Source organism: Eriocheir sinensis, unplaced genomic scaffold (assembly GCF_024679095.1).
Source record: "Eriocheir sinensis breed Jianghai 21 unplaced genomic scaffold, ASM2467909v1 Scaffold258, whole genome shotgun sequence".
In the NCBI taxonomy this organism is placed as follows: Eukaryota; Metazoa; Arthropoda; class Malacostraca; order Decapoda; family Varunidae; genus Eriocheir; species Eriocheir sinensis.
The window spans coordinates 233,271-245,577 of record NW_026111563.1 but is presented as its reverse complement, the minus strand read 5'-3'; the positions used below and the strand labels follow the sequence as shown (position 1 = coordinate 245,577).

General features: G+C 42.0%; 1 protein-coding gene across 1 annotated transcript; it reads left to right on the top strand.

Moving 5' to 3' along the window:
• The first annotated feature begins 624 nt into the window (after nt 1–624).
• LOC126991298 (uncharacterized) lies at nt 625–1,788 on the top strand. The gene is made up of 2 exons (XM_050850075.1): nt 625–842; nt 1,096–1,788. The coding sequence occupies exons 1-2, from the start codon at nt 702–704 to the stop codon at nt 1,351–1,353; spliced, it is 399 nt and encodes a 132-aa protein (XP_050706032.1). The 5' UTR covers nt 625–701; the 3' UTR covers nt 1,354–1,788.
• The last annotated feature ends 10,519 nt before the right edge of the window (nt 1,789–12,307 follow it).

Sequence of the window (12,307 nt, the reverse complement as noted above, 5' to 3'; positions counted from 1 at the left end):
GACAGGGGCCTTGTCCGCCCTCGTATGGAGTATGCATCTCATGTGTGGGGGGGCTCCACTCACACAGCTCTTCTGGACAGAGTGGAGGCTAAGGCTCTTCGTCTCATCAGCTCTCCTCCTCATACTGATAGTCTTCTACCTCTTAAATTCCGCCGCAAAGTTGCCTCTTTTTCTATCTTCTATCGATATTTCCACGCTGACTGCTCTTCTGAACTTGCTAACTGCATGCCTCCCCCCCCTCCGCAGCCCCTGCACTCGACTTTCTACTTATGCTCATCCCTATACTGTCCAAACCCTTATGCAAGAGTTAACCAGCATCTTCACTCTTTCATCCCTTACGCTGGTAAACTCTGGAACAATCTTCCTTCATCTGTATTTCCTCCTACGACATGAACTCTTTCAAGAGGAGGGTATCAGGACATCTCTCCTCCCGTATTTGATCTTGCTTTCGGCCACCTCTTTTGTTTCTTTTTTAGGAGCAGCGAGTAGCGGGCCTTTTTTTTATTATTGTTTTCTTTTTTGTGTGCCCTTGAGCTGCCTCCTTTGTTGTAAAAAAAAAGTAGTAGTAGTAGTAGTAGCAATAGTAGTAGTAGTAGTAGTAGTAGTAGTAGTAGTAGTAATAGCAGTAGTAGTAGTAGTAGTAGTAGTTGCATTACTCTCATCAGTCCCAGCATGCCCTCACCACACCCGCAGATGTGAGGATGCGATTCCAAGGCGCCCCGGCCGCCAACAAGAGCGTGGTGGTCGAGAACAGCCTGTACGAGACTTTCGAGGACACCCGCAGGACAGAGGTGGTCGAGAACAGCCTGTACGAGACCTTGGACAACACCCGCGGGACTGAGGTGGTCGAGAACAGCCTGTACGAGGCCTTGGACAACACCCGCGGGACTGAGGTGGTCGAGAATAGCCTGTACGAGACCTTGGACAACGCCCGCGGGACTGAGGTGGTCGAGAACAGCCTTTACGAGACCTTGGACAACACCCGCGGGACTGAGGTGGTCGAGAACAGCCTTTACGAGACCTTGGAAAACGCCAGCGCGACTGAGTTGGTCGAGAACAGCCTGTACGAGACCTTGGACAACACCCAGGACTGAGGTGGTCGAGAACAGCCTGTACGAGACCTTGGACAACACCCGCGGGACTGAGGTGGTCGAGAACAGCCTGTACGAGGCCTTGGACAACACCCGCGGGACTGAGGTGGTCGAGAACAGCCTGTACGAGACCTTGGACAACACCCGCGGGACTGAGGTGGTCGAGAACAGCCTTTACGAGACCTTGGACAACACCCGCGGGACTGAGGTGGTCGAGAACAGCCTGTACGAGACCTTTGAAAACGTGAGGAAGCCGCGGTAATGGAGAAGGAAATGTAAGAGGAGGAAGAAGATGAGAAGCAAGCGTGAAAGCATGGGAGGGCAGGCAACAAAAAGCCTGTTAGTTCATCACGAGGCTGCCTGCTGTAGCGACAGTGTTAATCAGCTCGTCAGCCACTTGAGTGACCTGCGCCACAGACTAAAGCACTTTTGTACGCACGCGCGAGCACTTTGAGCTCGCCCCTGACGCAGCAAAATGACGACCAGTGCGATCTTGGAAGGAAATTATCGCTTTCGAGCAAACTACTTCTGCAGTAAGGCTGTTCCAGTGGCGGACGGGTCTTTCAGAAATAACTCCTACCTATATCTGTGGGGTGGGCGAGGCGAGGCACCCCCGGTGTATGCCCCCATTGATTGGCAGATTGCTGCATCGTTTGAAGGAAGGGAAGGAGGAGGACGAAGGAGAAAAGGAAAAAGTAGAGAAGAAGAAGGAGGAGGAGGAGGAGGAGGAGGAGGAGGAGGTTTATAAGGAGGTTGCCTGCCTTGCTGGTTCAAAATGTCAGGCGGGGACTTGAGGGGACACGAAACAGTTTAACACGTGTGTACGCGGCCAAGGGGACGCGGAGGCCCTGCCGCGTGCTGAGAATGAGTGCGAGAAGAGGAGATAATAATAATAATAATAATAAGAAGAAGAAGAAAAAGACCAAGTAGCCACATTGCTGTGTGTCCACGCAGTATTGTCGGACAAGTAGGGTTAGTACAGCCAGTGGGTTTAAATCCGTGACGGATATATCAACTAAAGGAAAATGAGGGTTTGCCCGGCATTATAACAGTCAATAATATAGTTTATAAAATAGCCTGTATTATACATGTATTATATATGAATATTCATTGATGTGAATATACTAATATGATGCCCCATGACAGGAATATTACTAGGTGATACGAATATGTATAAGGTATGATGAATTGATTAAGAATATAATATGAATATGATGTGATTCTTTAGACATGCCATGCCTATAATTTATGATGTGGAAATGAATACGAATAACAGTATATGATTCAATAAATATAAACATGTAACATGGATATGAATATATATGTAAAACATATGAATACATGACATGAATATGAATAAGACATGGTTGTATGATATGAGTAAGGAGTGAATATGACTAGCCACCATATGACTGGGATGTGACAGGCTGTTATCAATATGAATGTGATGTGATTAAAGTGAGGATATGACATGACATGGAAACGATGAAAAACAAATTATCTGATGTGAATGTGAATGTGTTGTGCTGTGTGAAGATGAATTTGAATATCACGTGATAATACGATATCTATATGTACTAAATGATATGATACCAATAATACAACCGGCTTCAATAAACGGCAAAGGCCTGCTCCGAGATGTCCTGCGTCTCTCTCTCTCTCTCTCTCTCTCTCTCTCTCTCTCTCTCTCTCTCTCTCTCTCTCTCTCTCTCTCTCTCTCTCTGTTACATTTTCATTATTACTTTATTTATCATTTTCTTCATTCTTCTATTTCCGTTTCGTTTTCTCTTTGTCACTGTTTACTTTTACTCCCTTGTTTACCTTTCTTTTTCTTTCTCTCTTCTTTTCCTTTCGTCTTTCTGTTCCTCCATAATTCTCTTTTATTTGTTTCTCTCTCCTCTCTTCTTCTTCTTGTCTCCTCTCCTTTATTTTTCTTTCGTCTCCTCTTCATCCTCCTCTTCCTTTCCTTGTCTTTCCTTTCGTCTGTTCTTCTTTTCTCTTTTCCTTTTGTGTTCTCTCCTCCCTTCTCTTTCCTCCTTCGTTATCACTCCTTCCTTCATTCCCTTTCCTTCCTGTCTTTCTCTTTCCCTTCTTTCCTCTCCTCCTCCTCTTCCTCTTTTGTTTTCTTCTTGATGTTTTCTCCATGTTCCCTTATCCTCCTCCTCCTCCTCTTTCTCCTCCTCCTCTTTCTCCTCCTCCTCTTTCTTCTCCTCTTTCTCCCCCTTCTCTTCTTTTATCTCTTCCTCTCCTCCTCTCTTCATATCTGCCTCGCATCCGCTTCTGAACTCTCTCTCTCTCTCTCTCTCTCTCTCTCTCTCTCTCTCTCTCTCTCTCTCTCTCTCTCTCTCTCTCTCTCTCTCTCTCTCTCTCTCTCTTTCTCTTCTTCTTCTTCTTCTTCTTCTTCCTTTCTGATTCTAACTCCTAATCGCCTTCTATTTAATAATAATAATAATAATAATAATAATAATAATAATAATAATAATAATAATAATAATAATAATAATAATAATAATAATAATAATAAATAATAGTAATAATAATAAATACAATAATAAGGAGAAAAGGACACGGAAAAGGGGAATGAAGAAAATTATGAATAAAGCAATAATGAAAATATAACAGAGAGAGAGAGAGAGATTTGTGAATAATCCTTAATCTCTCTCTCTCTCTCTCTCTCTCTCTCTCTCTCTCTCTCTCTCTCTCTCTCTCTCTCTCTCTGCCTCCACCCCCTCTTTCTCCTTCTACCCCTTTTGTGTGACTTCGTATCCTCTCTCTCTCTCTCTCTCTCTCTCTCTCTCTCTCTCTCTCTCTCTCTCTCTCTCTCTCTCTCTCTCTCTCTCTCGTACCTAAACACGAAGGGGTAGATGAAATTTGTATCCAAGTTCAATGCAGAAAACTACCCTCCATCCTTATAAACAGTATCTACCGACATCCTAAGGCCTGTTCTACTTCATTTGATCACATAGAAGACACATTAAGGGCATTAATTATGCGTAAAAAGACATTTTTCTTATTAGGTGACCTCAACGACAACCTCCTCCTACCCAACAGTAAACTATCACGTATAATACCCAACAATAAGCTCATACAAATTATAAACACACCCACACGAGTGACACCCACTTCTGCAACCCTCCTAGATGTGATCATCACTAATAAGCCAGATCTTGTCACTCAATCCTACGTAATCGCTTGCACGGTCGCAGACCATGAGCTTATAGGCGCCTCTGTCAACATCCTTAAACCCAAGCGCCAACCCGTCACCATAACTAAACGTGACCTAAGAAAATATAACAGCGACCTTCTATGCTCCCATATCCTAGAGGAAACCTCCACACTAAATGAAATATTACGCACAGACGATGTCGATAAACAGGTGTCAATACGAACATCTGTCATTACTACCAGTCTGGACAGAAGTGCTCCGATATCTAATATCGTTCTTCACCGACCCCCCGCACCTTGGATCAATGATGAAATTAAAAGATGCATTAGCAGAACGCAAGAAAGCTCAAAGGATATTAAAAAATCAGATATAAAATGATTATACAGCAAAAATATAAAGACATAAAGAAAAACGTCAAACGTCTAATAACCACATCAAAGAAAAATTACTACCACCAAGAACTACATACCTGCAAAAATACCACAGCTGCAACTTGGGACACATTAAAAACTATTATTCCTAGTAAAACACAGAGCACGACCCACCCGCCCCTTGAGAACATAAGTGAAAAAGCTGAAGATTTTAATAACTTCTTTGCGAACGTCGGCCTAACCACATACGAATCAACTCAAAAATCATTAAAAGTCGAAAACCGTAATCACCTTAACGAAGCCCCTAACATCCCAATCGTGCCCTCCACCCCCACCAGTCTCGCGCTTTTCAGACCTCAGCCAGTAAACCAGAACACAATCATCTTAACTGTAAAACAGCTTCAAAATACTAAATCGTTTGGTTGTGATAACATTTCCCTAAGGTTTATCAAAGACTCACTTATCGCTATCATCTTCTACCTCACAACCATCATAAATACCTCAATCGTCACAGGCATTTTTCCTGCCTCCTGGAAAAACGCTGTTGTCACCCCACTATATAAAAACGGAAACCCAGACGAAATAGGAAATTATCGTCCCATCTCTCTAATTCCAATTTTTTCAAAAATATTAGAAATTAATGTCATTCCTGGAACGTAACAAACTTCTCTCTCCGACCCAACACGGCTTTAGACCTAAACTCTCTACAGAGACAGCGCTGCAAGTCATTACCAATAAAATTTATGATAACGTAGATAACAAACAAATATCACTTTTAACACTCTGCCACCTTTCTAAAACCTTCGACAGTGTCAGCCACACCATCTTACTCCGAAAACTTCAACAGATTAATGTTGACACCTACTGGTTTCACAATTACCTCGATGACAGGTCACAGTCAGTCCGCATTTAAGACATAGTCTCATCCAAGAAATCAGTAGCCTTTGGAGTCCCCCAAGGTTCAATACTAAGCCCAACATTATTCAATATCCATGTAAATGACATATCTACCTATATCAATAACTGCCTTCAAGTACAATACGCCGACGACACACAGTTCCTTCACAGAGGTAATATCAACGAAATAAATACTTTAATTAATAAAACTGAGATCACTTTGAAACAAATAAGATCCTATTTTCTACAGAACGGTCTTCAGCTAAACATCAATAAGACACAATGTATCTTCCTAGGCACACGCCAACTCCTGGCACACATACCTGATAACACCACCATCAGATGTGCCGATGGCGTTATACAACACCTCTTCCATGTTAAAAACCTTGGCTTACATCTGGATTCACACATGATCTTCGACAGACACATAAATAAAATGACTAGGAAAACAATGGGAACCTTAATTTTCATTAACAGACACAAAAATCTTTTCAACAAAGAAACACGCATAATGGTTATACAGACTTTGGTATTAAGCATCATAAAATACGGCATCACAATATGGGGGACAACAAACTCAACTTTAATAAACAAAGTGCAAAACCTACAAAACTTCGCGATAAAAGTGGCAGATGGGAAAGCCAGGAAATACGATTATGTCACTCCATTATTTAAAGACTGACAATGGCTTAAAATCAAAGACCTAGTCACCTTTAACCTCATAACAAAAGTGTTTAAGCAGAAAATAAAAGATTACCCAGACCACATCCTCTCTCTCCCAACTGTTAACTATATGACAGACTCAACAACAAGACAACAAAACAATCTGTACGTCCCGAGAACCAACACCGACACAGGTGCAAGATCCTTTCATGTATTAGGTCCTAAATTATGGAACCAACTACCAAATGAAATAAAAGACTCTCATAAACTGACCACATTAAAATTAATTCTTAAAAAGAAGCTGTTGATCTCTGTATGAATGTATTGTCTACTCCACTGCCTTATGTATATTCTATCATGTATAATTAGATGTATAATCCACCATGTATATTTATATGTATATTCTACCATGTCTATTTAGATGTTTAGAATAACCACTTTTTAGTGGAAATAAAATTATTATTACTCTCTCTCTCTCTCTCTCTCTCTCTCTCTCTCTCTCTCTCTCTCTCTCACACACACACACACACACACACACACACACACACACACACACACACACAGTTCTTTCCTCTGAACAAAGTGTTATGCCGGACGTGTTACTTGGGTTCCGTGTCGCCGTCAGGAGACTCCGTGGGAGGGAGATATGTAAACACTTTGCACAGCTTCTGTAGTTTAATATTCTTCCTTAGTAGTACACTTCACTCTGACTCTTCGCTTACCACTAGCTTACTATGACTGGGACTGGGCCTCTCTCGCCCTCTTCTCCTATATATATCCAGAACAGTACAGTCTAGAATGTTACAGTATATTTTAGATCATACAAGAACATGTAGCAAAAATATTTGCGAGTTGGCAACACTTCCCGCCTGGCGTCTGGCCGCGCCCCGCGGGGCGCGGACGGCTCGCCTTGTTCCCCGCCCCCCTGCTCGTTCCTCCCGGAGTCTTCTAGATGCCCATGGACGCCGGGGGAAGATTCCAGCACAACAAAAGTAATATTTCAGCCCTGGGCCAGAAATATGTCAGAGTCCCCTATCGCGACGTGGACTACTTTTAAGGACAGACTCTTAAGAAATGACAGTAATGAAAAAGATTCAAGGCAAACCAAAATAAATTGTGCACATATAAATAAACGTAGAGCCAAACGATGATTTTGTTGCATATAAAGATAAAAATAAAATAAAGGAAATGTAGTTATGAAAAACTTAAACTCTAATACATTTGTAAACGCGAAAAAATAATACAAAGGAATTAAAACTACAAGACTTTAAACCATTATAACACTATAATTTCAACTGTAATGAATTTAAACCCCAAGACATTTAAACCCCAAGGAATTTAAACCCCAAGACATTTAACCCCAAGGAATTTAAACCCCAAGACATTTAAACCCCAAGGAATTTAAACCACAAGACATTTAATCCCAACGAATTTAAACCCCAAGAAATTTAAAACCCAACATTTAAACCCCAAGGAATTTAAATTCCATGACATTTACACCCCAAGAAATTTAAACCCCAAGGAATTTAAACTCCATGACATTTAAATCCCAAGGAATTTAAACCGTGAGAAATTTAAACCCCAAGACATTTAAGCCCTAAGAAATTTAAACCCCAAGACATTTAAACCCCACGGAATTTAAACCGCGAAAATTTAAACCCCAAGGAATTTAAACCTCAAGACATTCAAACCCCAGGGAATTTAAACCACAAGACATTATTTAAACCCCAAGGAATTTAAACCTCAAGACATTATTTAAACCCCAAGGAATTTAAACCACAAGACATTATTTAAATCCCAAGGAATTTAAACCACAAGACATTATTTAAACCCCAAGGAATTTAAACCAAAAGACATTATTTAAACCCCAAGGAATTTAAACACCAAGAAATTCAAACCACAAGACATTTAAATCACAAGAAATTTAAACCACGTTGAATTTAAACCCCAAGAAACTTAAGCCCCAAGAAATTTTAACCACAAGGAATTTAAACCCAGAGAGAATTAAACCGCAAAGAATTTAAACCACAAGACATTTAAATCCCAAGTAATTTAAACCACGTTGAATTTAAACCACAAGAAATTTAAACTCAGAAAATTAAACCGCTAGGAATTTCAAACCCAAGGGATTTAAACCATAGGGATTTTAAACCGAGAGAATTAATCCGCAAGGAATTTAAACTCCGATGAATTTAACCCCCAATAAATTAAACCTAAGAAGCTAATTCTCTCTCTCTCTCTCTCTCTCTCTCTCTCTCTCTCTCTCTCTCTCTCTCTCTCTCTCTCTCTAGGAAGGAAGAGAATAACGAGTGAAATACCAGACATACAAAGACGGTAAGCTGAAAAAAGAAATCGGGGAAAAAAAAGGAAAATTAAGAATCTAGATATTACGCTGGAACAAGAATTAAGTCAGAATAACATAGAGAGGAATAAGAATAGACAAGAAAAGGAGTGAGTAAAAAAATAAAAATAGAACGAAAGCCCCGAGTAAGACTCAGTTATAGGAGGAAGATAAAGGTTGGTTGAAGAAATGACTTGATCATCCTGTCCCAATTGAAAGCGGTTAGTAAGGCGTAGAAAGTGGGGAATAAAGACGCAGAAAAGGCAAGGGACGGGCCAGTGATTATACTGATACGAAACAATAAGAAGTCAGTCAGTACATAAAGAAACGAGCAGAGTTTGAGCTGCGATGACAGATACACAAGGAGAGACTAAAGACATCCGGTGCTTGGTACGTAAAAACACTGACCTTGAACGCTAATAAAAATATCCTCTGACGATAAGAACCACCACCACCACCACCACCACTGCCACAACCATCACCACCAGGGAGGGAGAAATAGGGGGAGGAGGAAGGAAGAGGGAAGGAGAAGGGAGGGAAAGGAGGGAAGACGGGAGGAAGGGAACCACGTAAGAGAGAGAGAGAGAGAGAGAGAGAGAGAGAGAGAGAGAGAGAGAGAGAGAGAGAGAGAGAGAGTGTTAATAGCAGACTAGTGAAATTCTCCAAATAGATACGTAGTACTAAATGAAGACTGAACTACAACAAAACCCAGTACGTACGACATTCACCATATTCTCGCGTCAAGAAGCCGCATAATACCACTGTCATTATGGGGGATGCAACTTTAACGAAGCAAATGAAGCTAAAGTTTAAGGAATTATATGAAGATTAAAGTTTCCAGACATATTGGTGTAATTTGTAATGCAGTGGTCCCCAACCTTTTTGTCCCGTTCCACTTTTAGTCACTGATTCACCTGAGGACCCCCACAACGAAATAGGTTCCCACACAACGAAATAGGCTCACCAGGGAATGTCGCAGGCCACTCATGGCCATCCCAGGGGCCACATTTGTCACGTGGGTCGTGGGTTTGACAGACCTGGTACCGTTACCTAATGTAGAGCAATTCTAGGCATCCAATTTAAGGATTGTGTATGATAGTATGAATTTTATTACGAGCCGGATGTCTCCTAACTCCAGTATAATAAATTTAAAAATAATTAGAATCTCTATGGAACCCGGCTTGGGAACCACAGGCTTCGGAGGACTGTGGGATATCGTGTCTCTCTCTCTCTCTCTCTCTCTCTCTCTCTCTCTCTCTCTCTCTCTCTCTCTTCTGAACACAGAAATATATCAATCTTGGGTCAGAAATGTGTTAGTCTCCCCTGTCGTGACGAGGACTACTTTTAAGGGCAGACTCTTAAGAAATGTTATAGTTATATATTAACCTTGATAGAATCCGTAATAAACTTTATGAATAAGAATAAACATGAAGCTGAACCCTCATTGTGTTCTATACGAAGGTAAAGATAACTAAAGAAAATGTATTTATGCAAAAACCTAAGCTTTAATACATTTATAAACACGAAAAAAAATAATATAAACAAAGTTTTTGTTTTCTTTAGGTCTCAGCCTATAGCGCCTGTAGGCTTTCTTCAGGGGCCTAGTTGGTGGTCGGCCCAAGCCCGTCATGGCGCAAGCAATATATATATATATATATATATATATATATATATTTTTTTTTTTTAGTGGCGCCAGTTATGCTTGGCTCATGCTGCCCCCCGGAACTCATGCTTGATTCACTGAACGGTTTCTTCTAGAGCCCGGGTTGATGGGTGGTCCTCAGGACAGCATGTGGGTAGTCTTAGGCCACTCGGCGGTGACTGAAAAATCCAAGGTGGTAGCGTGGGGATTCGAATCAACGTTGTCCATGGCGTGATGAATGATGGCCCAGCACGCTAACCATTCAGCCACCGCCTACCCACAAGCCAAAAGACTATAAACCACTTTAATTTCAACTATAATGAATTTAAACCCTAATAAATTCACACCACAAGATATTCAAACCCCAAGACATTCAAACCCCAAGGAATTCAAACCACAAGACATTCAAACCCCAAGGCATTCAAACCCCAAGACATTCAAACCCCAAGACATTCAAACCCCAAGACATTCAAACCCCAAAACATTCAAACCCCAGGACATTCAAACCCCAAGACATTCAAACCCCAAGATATTCAAACCCCAAGACATTCAAACCCAAAGACATTCAAACCCAAAGACATTCAAACCCAAAGACGTTAAAAAAGTCATTTAAATCCCAAGAAATACAACCCCCAAGAAATTCGAACCCCAAGGAATTTAAAACCAAGGAATTTAAACCCAAAGAAATTTAAACCCCAAAGATATTAAACCCTAAAAAGCTCATTAATCATGTTTACACAATTATGACAGAATAATATCTATTCTCATAGCCCACACAGCCACTGGTAAGGCTTTGGTAGAAGTTGTGTTAGCACTGTATCTATGGGCAGGTTTATGAGACTGGTGATAGCTGGACATGACTTTCGTACAGTGAATGCGAAAGAAAACCCCGACTAGCCTCCTTTGTGGCCTTGGGAAACATTGGTTGAAAGCGTCTGGGAGTATGACCACAAGCACCTACTGTTTTTCCTGTGGCCGTAGTGATAGTTTAACAAGGCTTCTATACCGTGGGCGTGAAGGAGCCTCCTGAGAACCTGACTAGCCTCCTTCGTGGCCTTGGGAAATATTGGTTGTGCGAGCCGAAAGCGTCTGGGAGCACGGCCTCAAGTACTGTCCTTCCTGTGGCCGTAGTGGTAGTTTAACAAGGCTTCTGTACCGTGGGCGTGAAGGAGCCTCATGAGAACCTGACTAGCCTCCTTCGTGGCCTTGGGAAACATTGGTTGAAAGCGTCTGGAAGCACGGCCTCAAGTACTGTCCTTCCTGTGGCCGTAGTGGTAGTTTAACAAGGCTTCTGTACCGTGGGCGTGAAGGAGCTTCATGAGAACTTAAGTCTATATATACCAAGTCAAGTCACTCTGCTTCAAAACTGCGACCGGTAGGCGCAGGAGGCGGTTTTGGGGCGGAGCAGCGGGATGACGTCACTTGGGGTCAAAAAAATAATACCCGCCATTTCAGGGGTGACTAAAGTTGGGGCTGTATGTGCACTCTGGATGTGCATTCTCGCCATCTTTCACGGCGCGTTCAGGCAAGCCACTGACGAAAACATGTCTTTTTATTGTGCTATTGCGTGACTAATTTCAATGAATACAAACGGCGGTGTGGGGTGTGAGGGAGGGCATGTTGAAGTGATTGCTTTAAATTAGTCCGCCTTTCTTCGTTTTCTCTAAATCCCTGTTTCTACATTCTCTAGTTTGATTCCAAACAGTGTCAAGCATAAACCACGCCTCGGCCGTGTTTCCTCCCACAAACCTGCGTATGATTGGACTTGGTGTATATAGACTTAGATGAGAACCTGACTAGCCTCCTTCGTGACCTTGGGAAACATTGGTTGAAAGCGTCTGGGAGCACGGCCACAAGTACTGTCCTTCCTGTGGCCGTAGGTGATAGTTTAACAAGGCTTCAGTACCGTGGACATGAAAGCGCCTTATGAGAACCCGACTAGGCTCCTTTGTGGCCTTGGAACAGATTGGTTGAAAGCATCTGGGAGCACGGCCGAAAGTACTGCCTTCCTGTGGCCGTAAGTGATAGTTTAACAAGACTTCAGTACCGTGGACATGAAAGAGCTTTATGAGAACCTGACTATCCTCCTTCGTGGCCTTGGGTGTTGTGCGAGTCGAAGGCGTTTGAGAATACTGG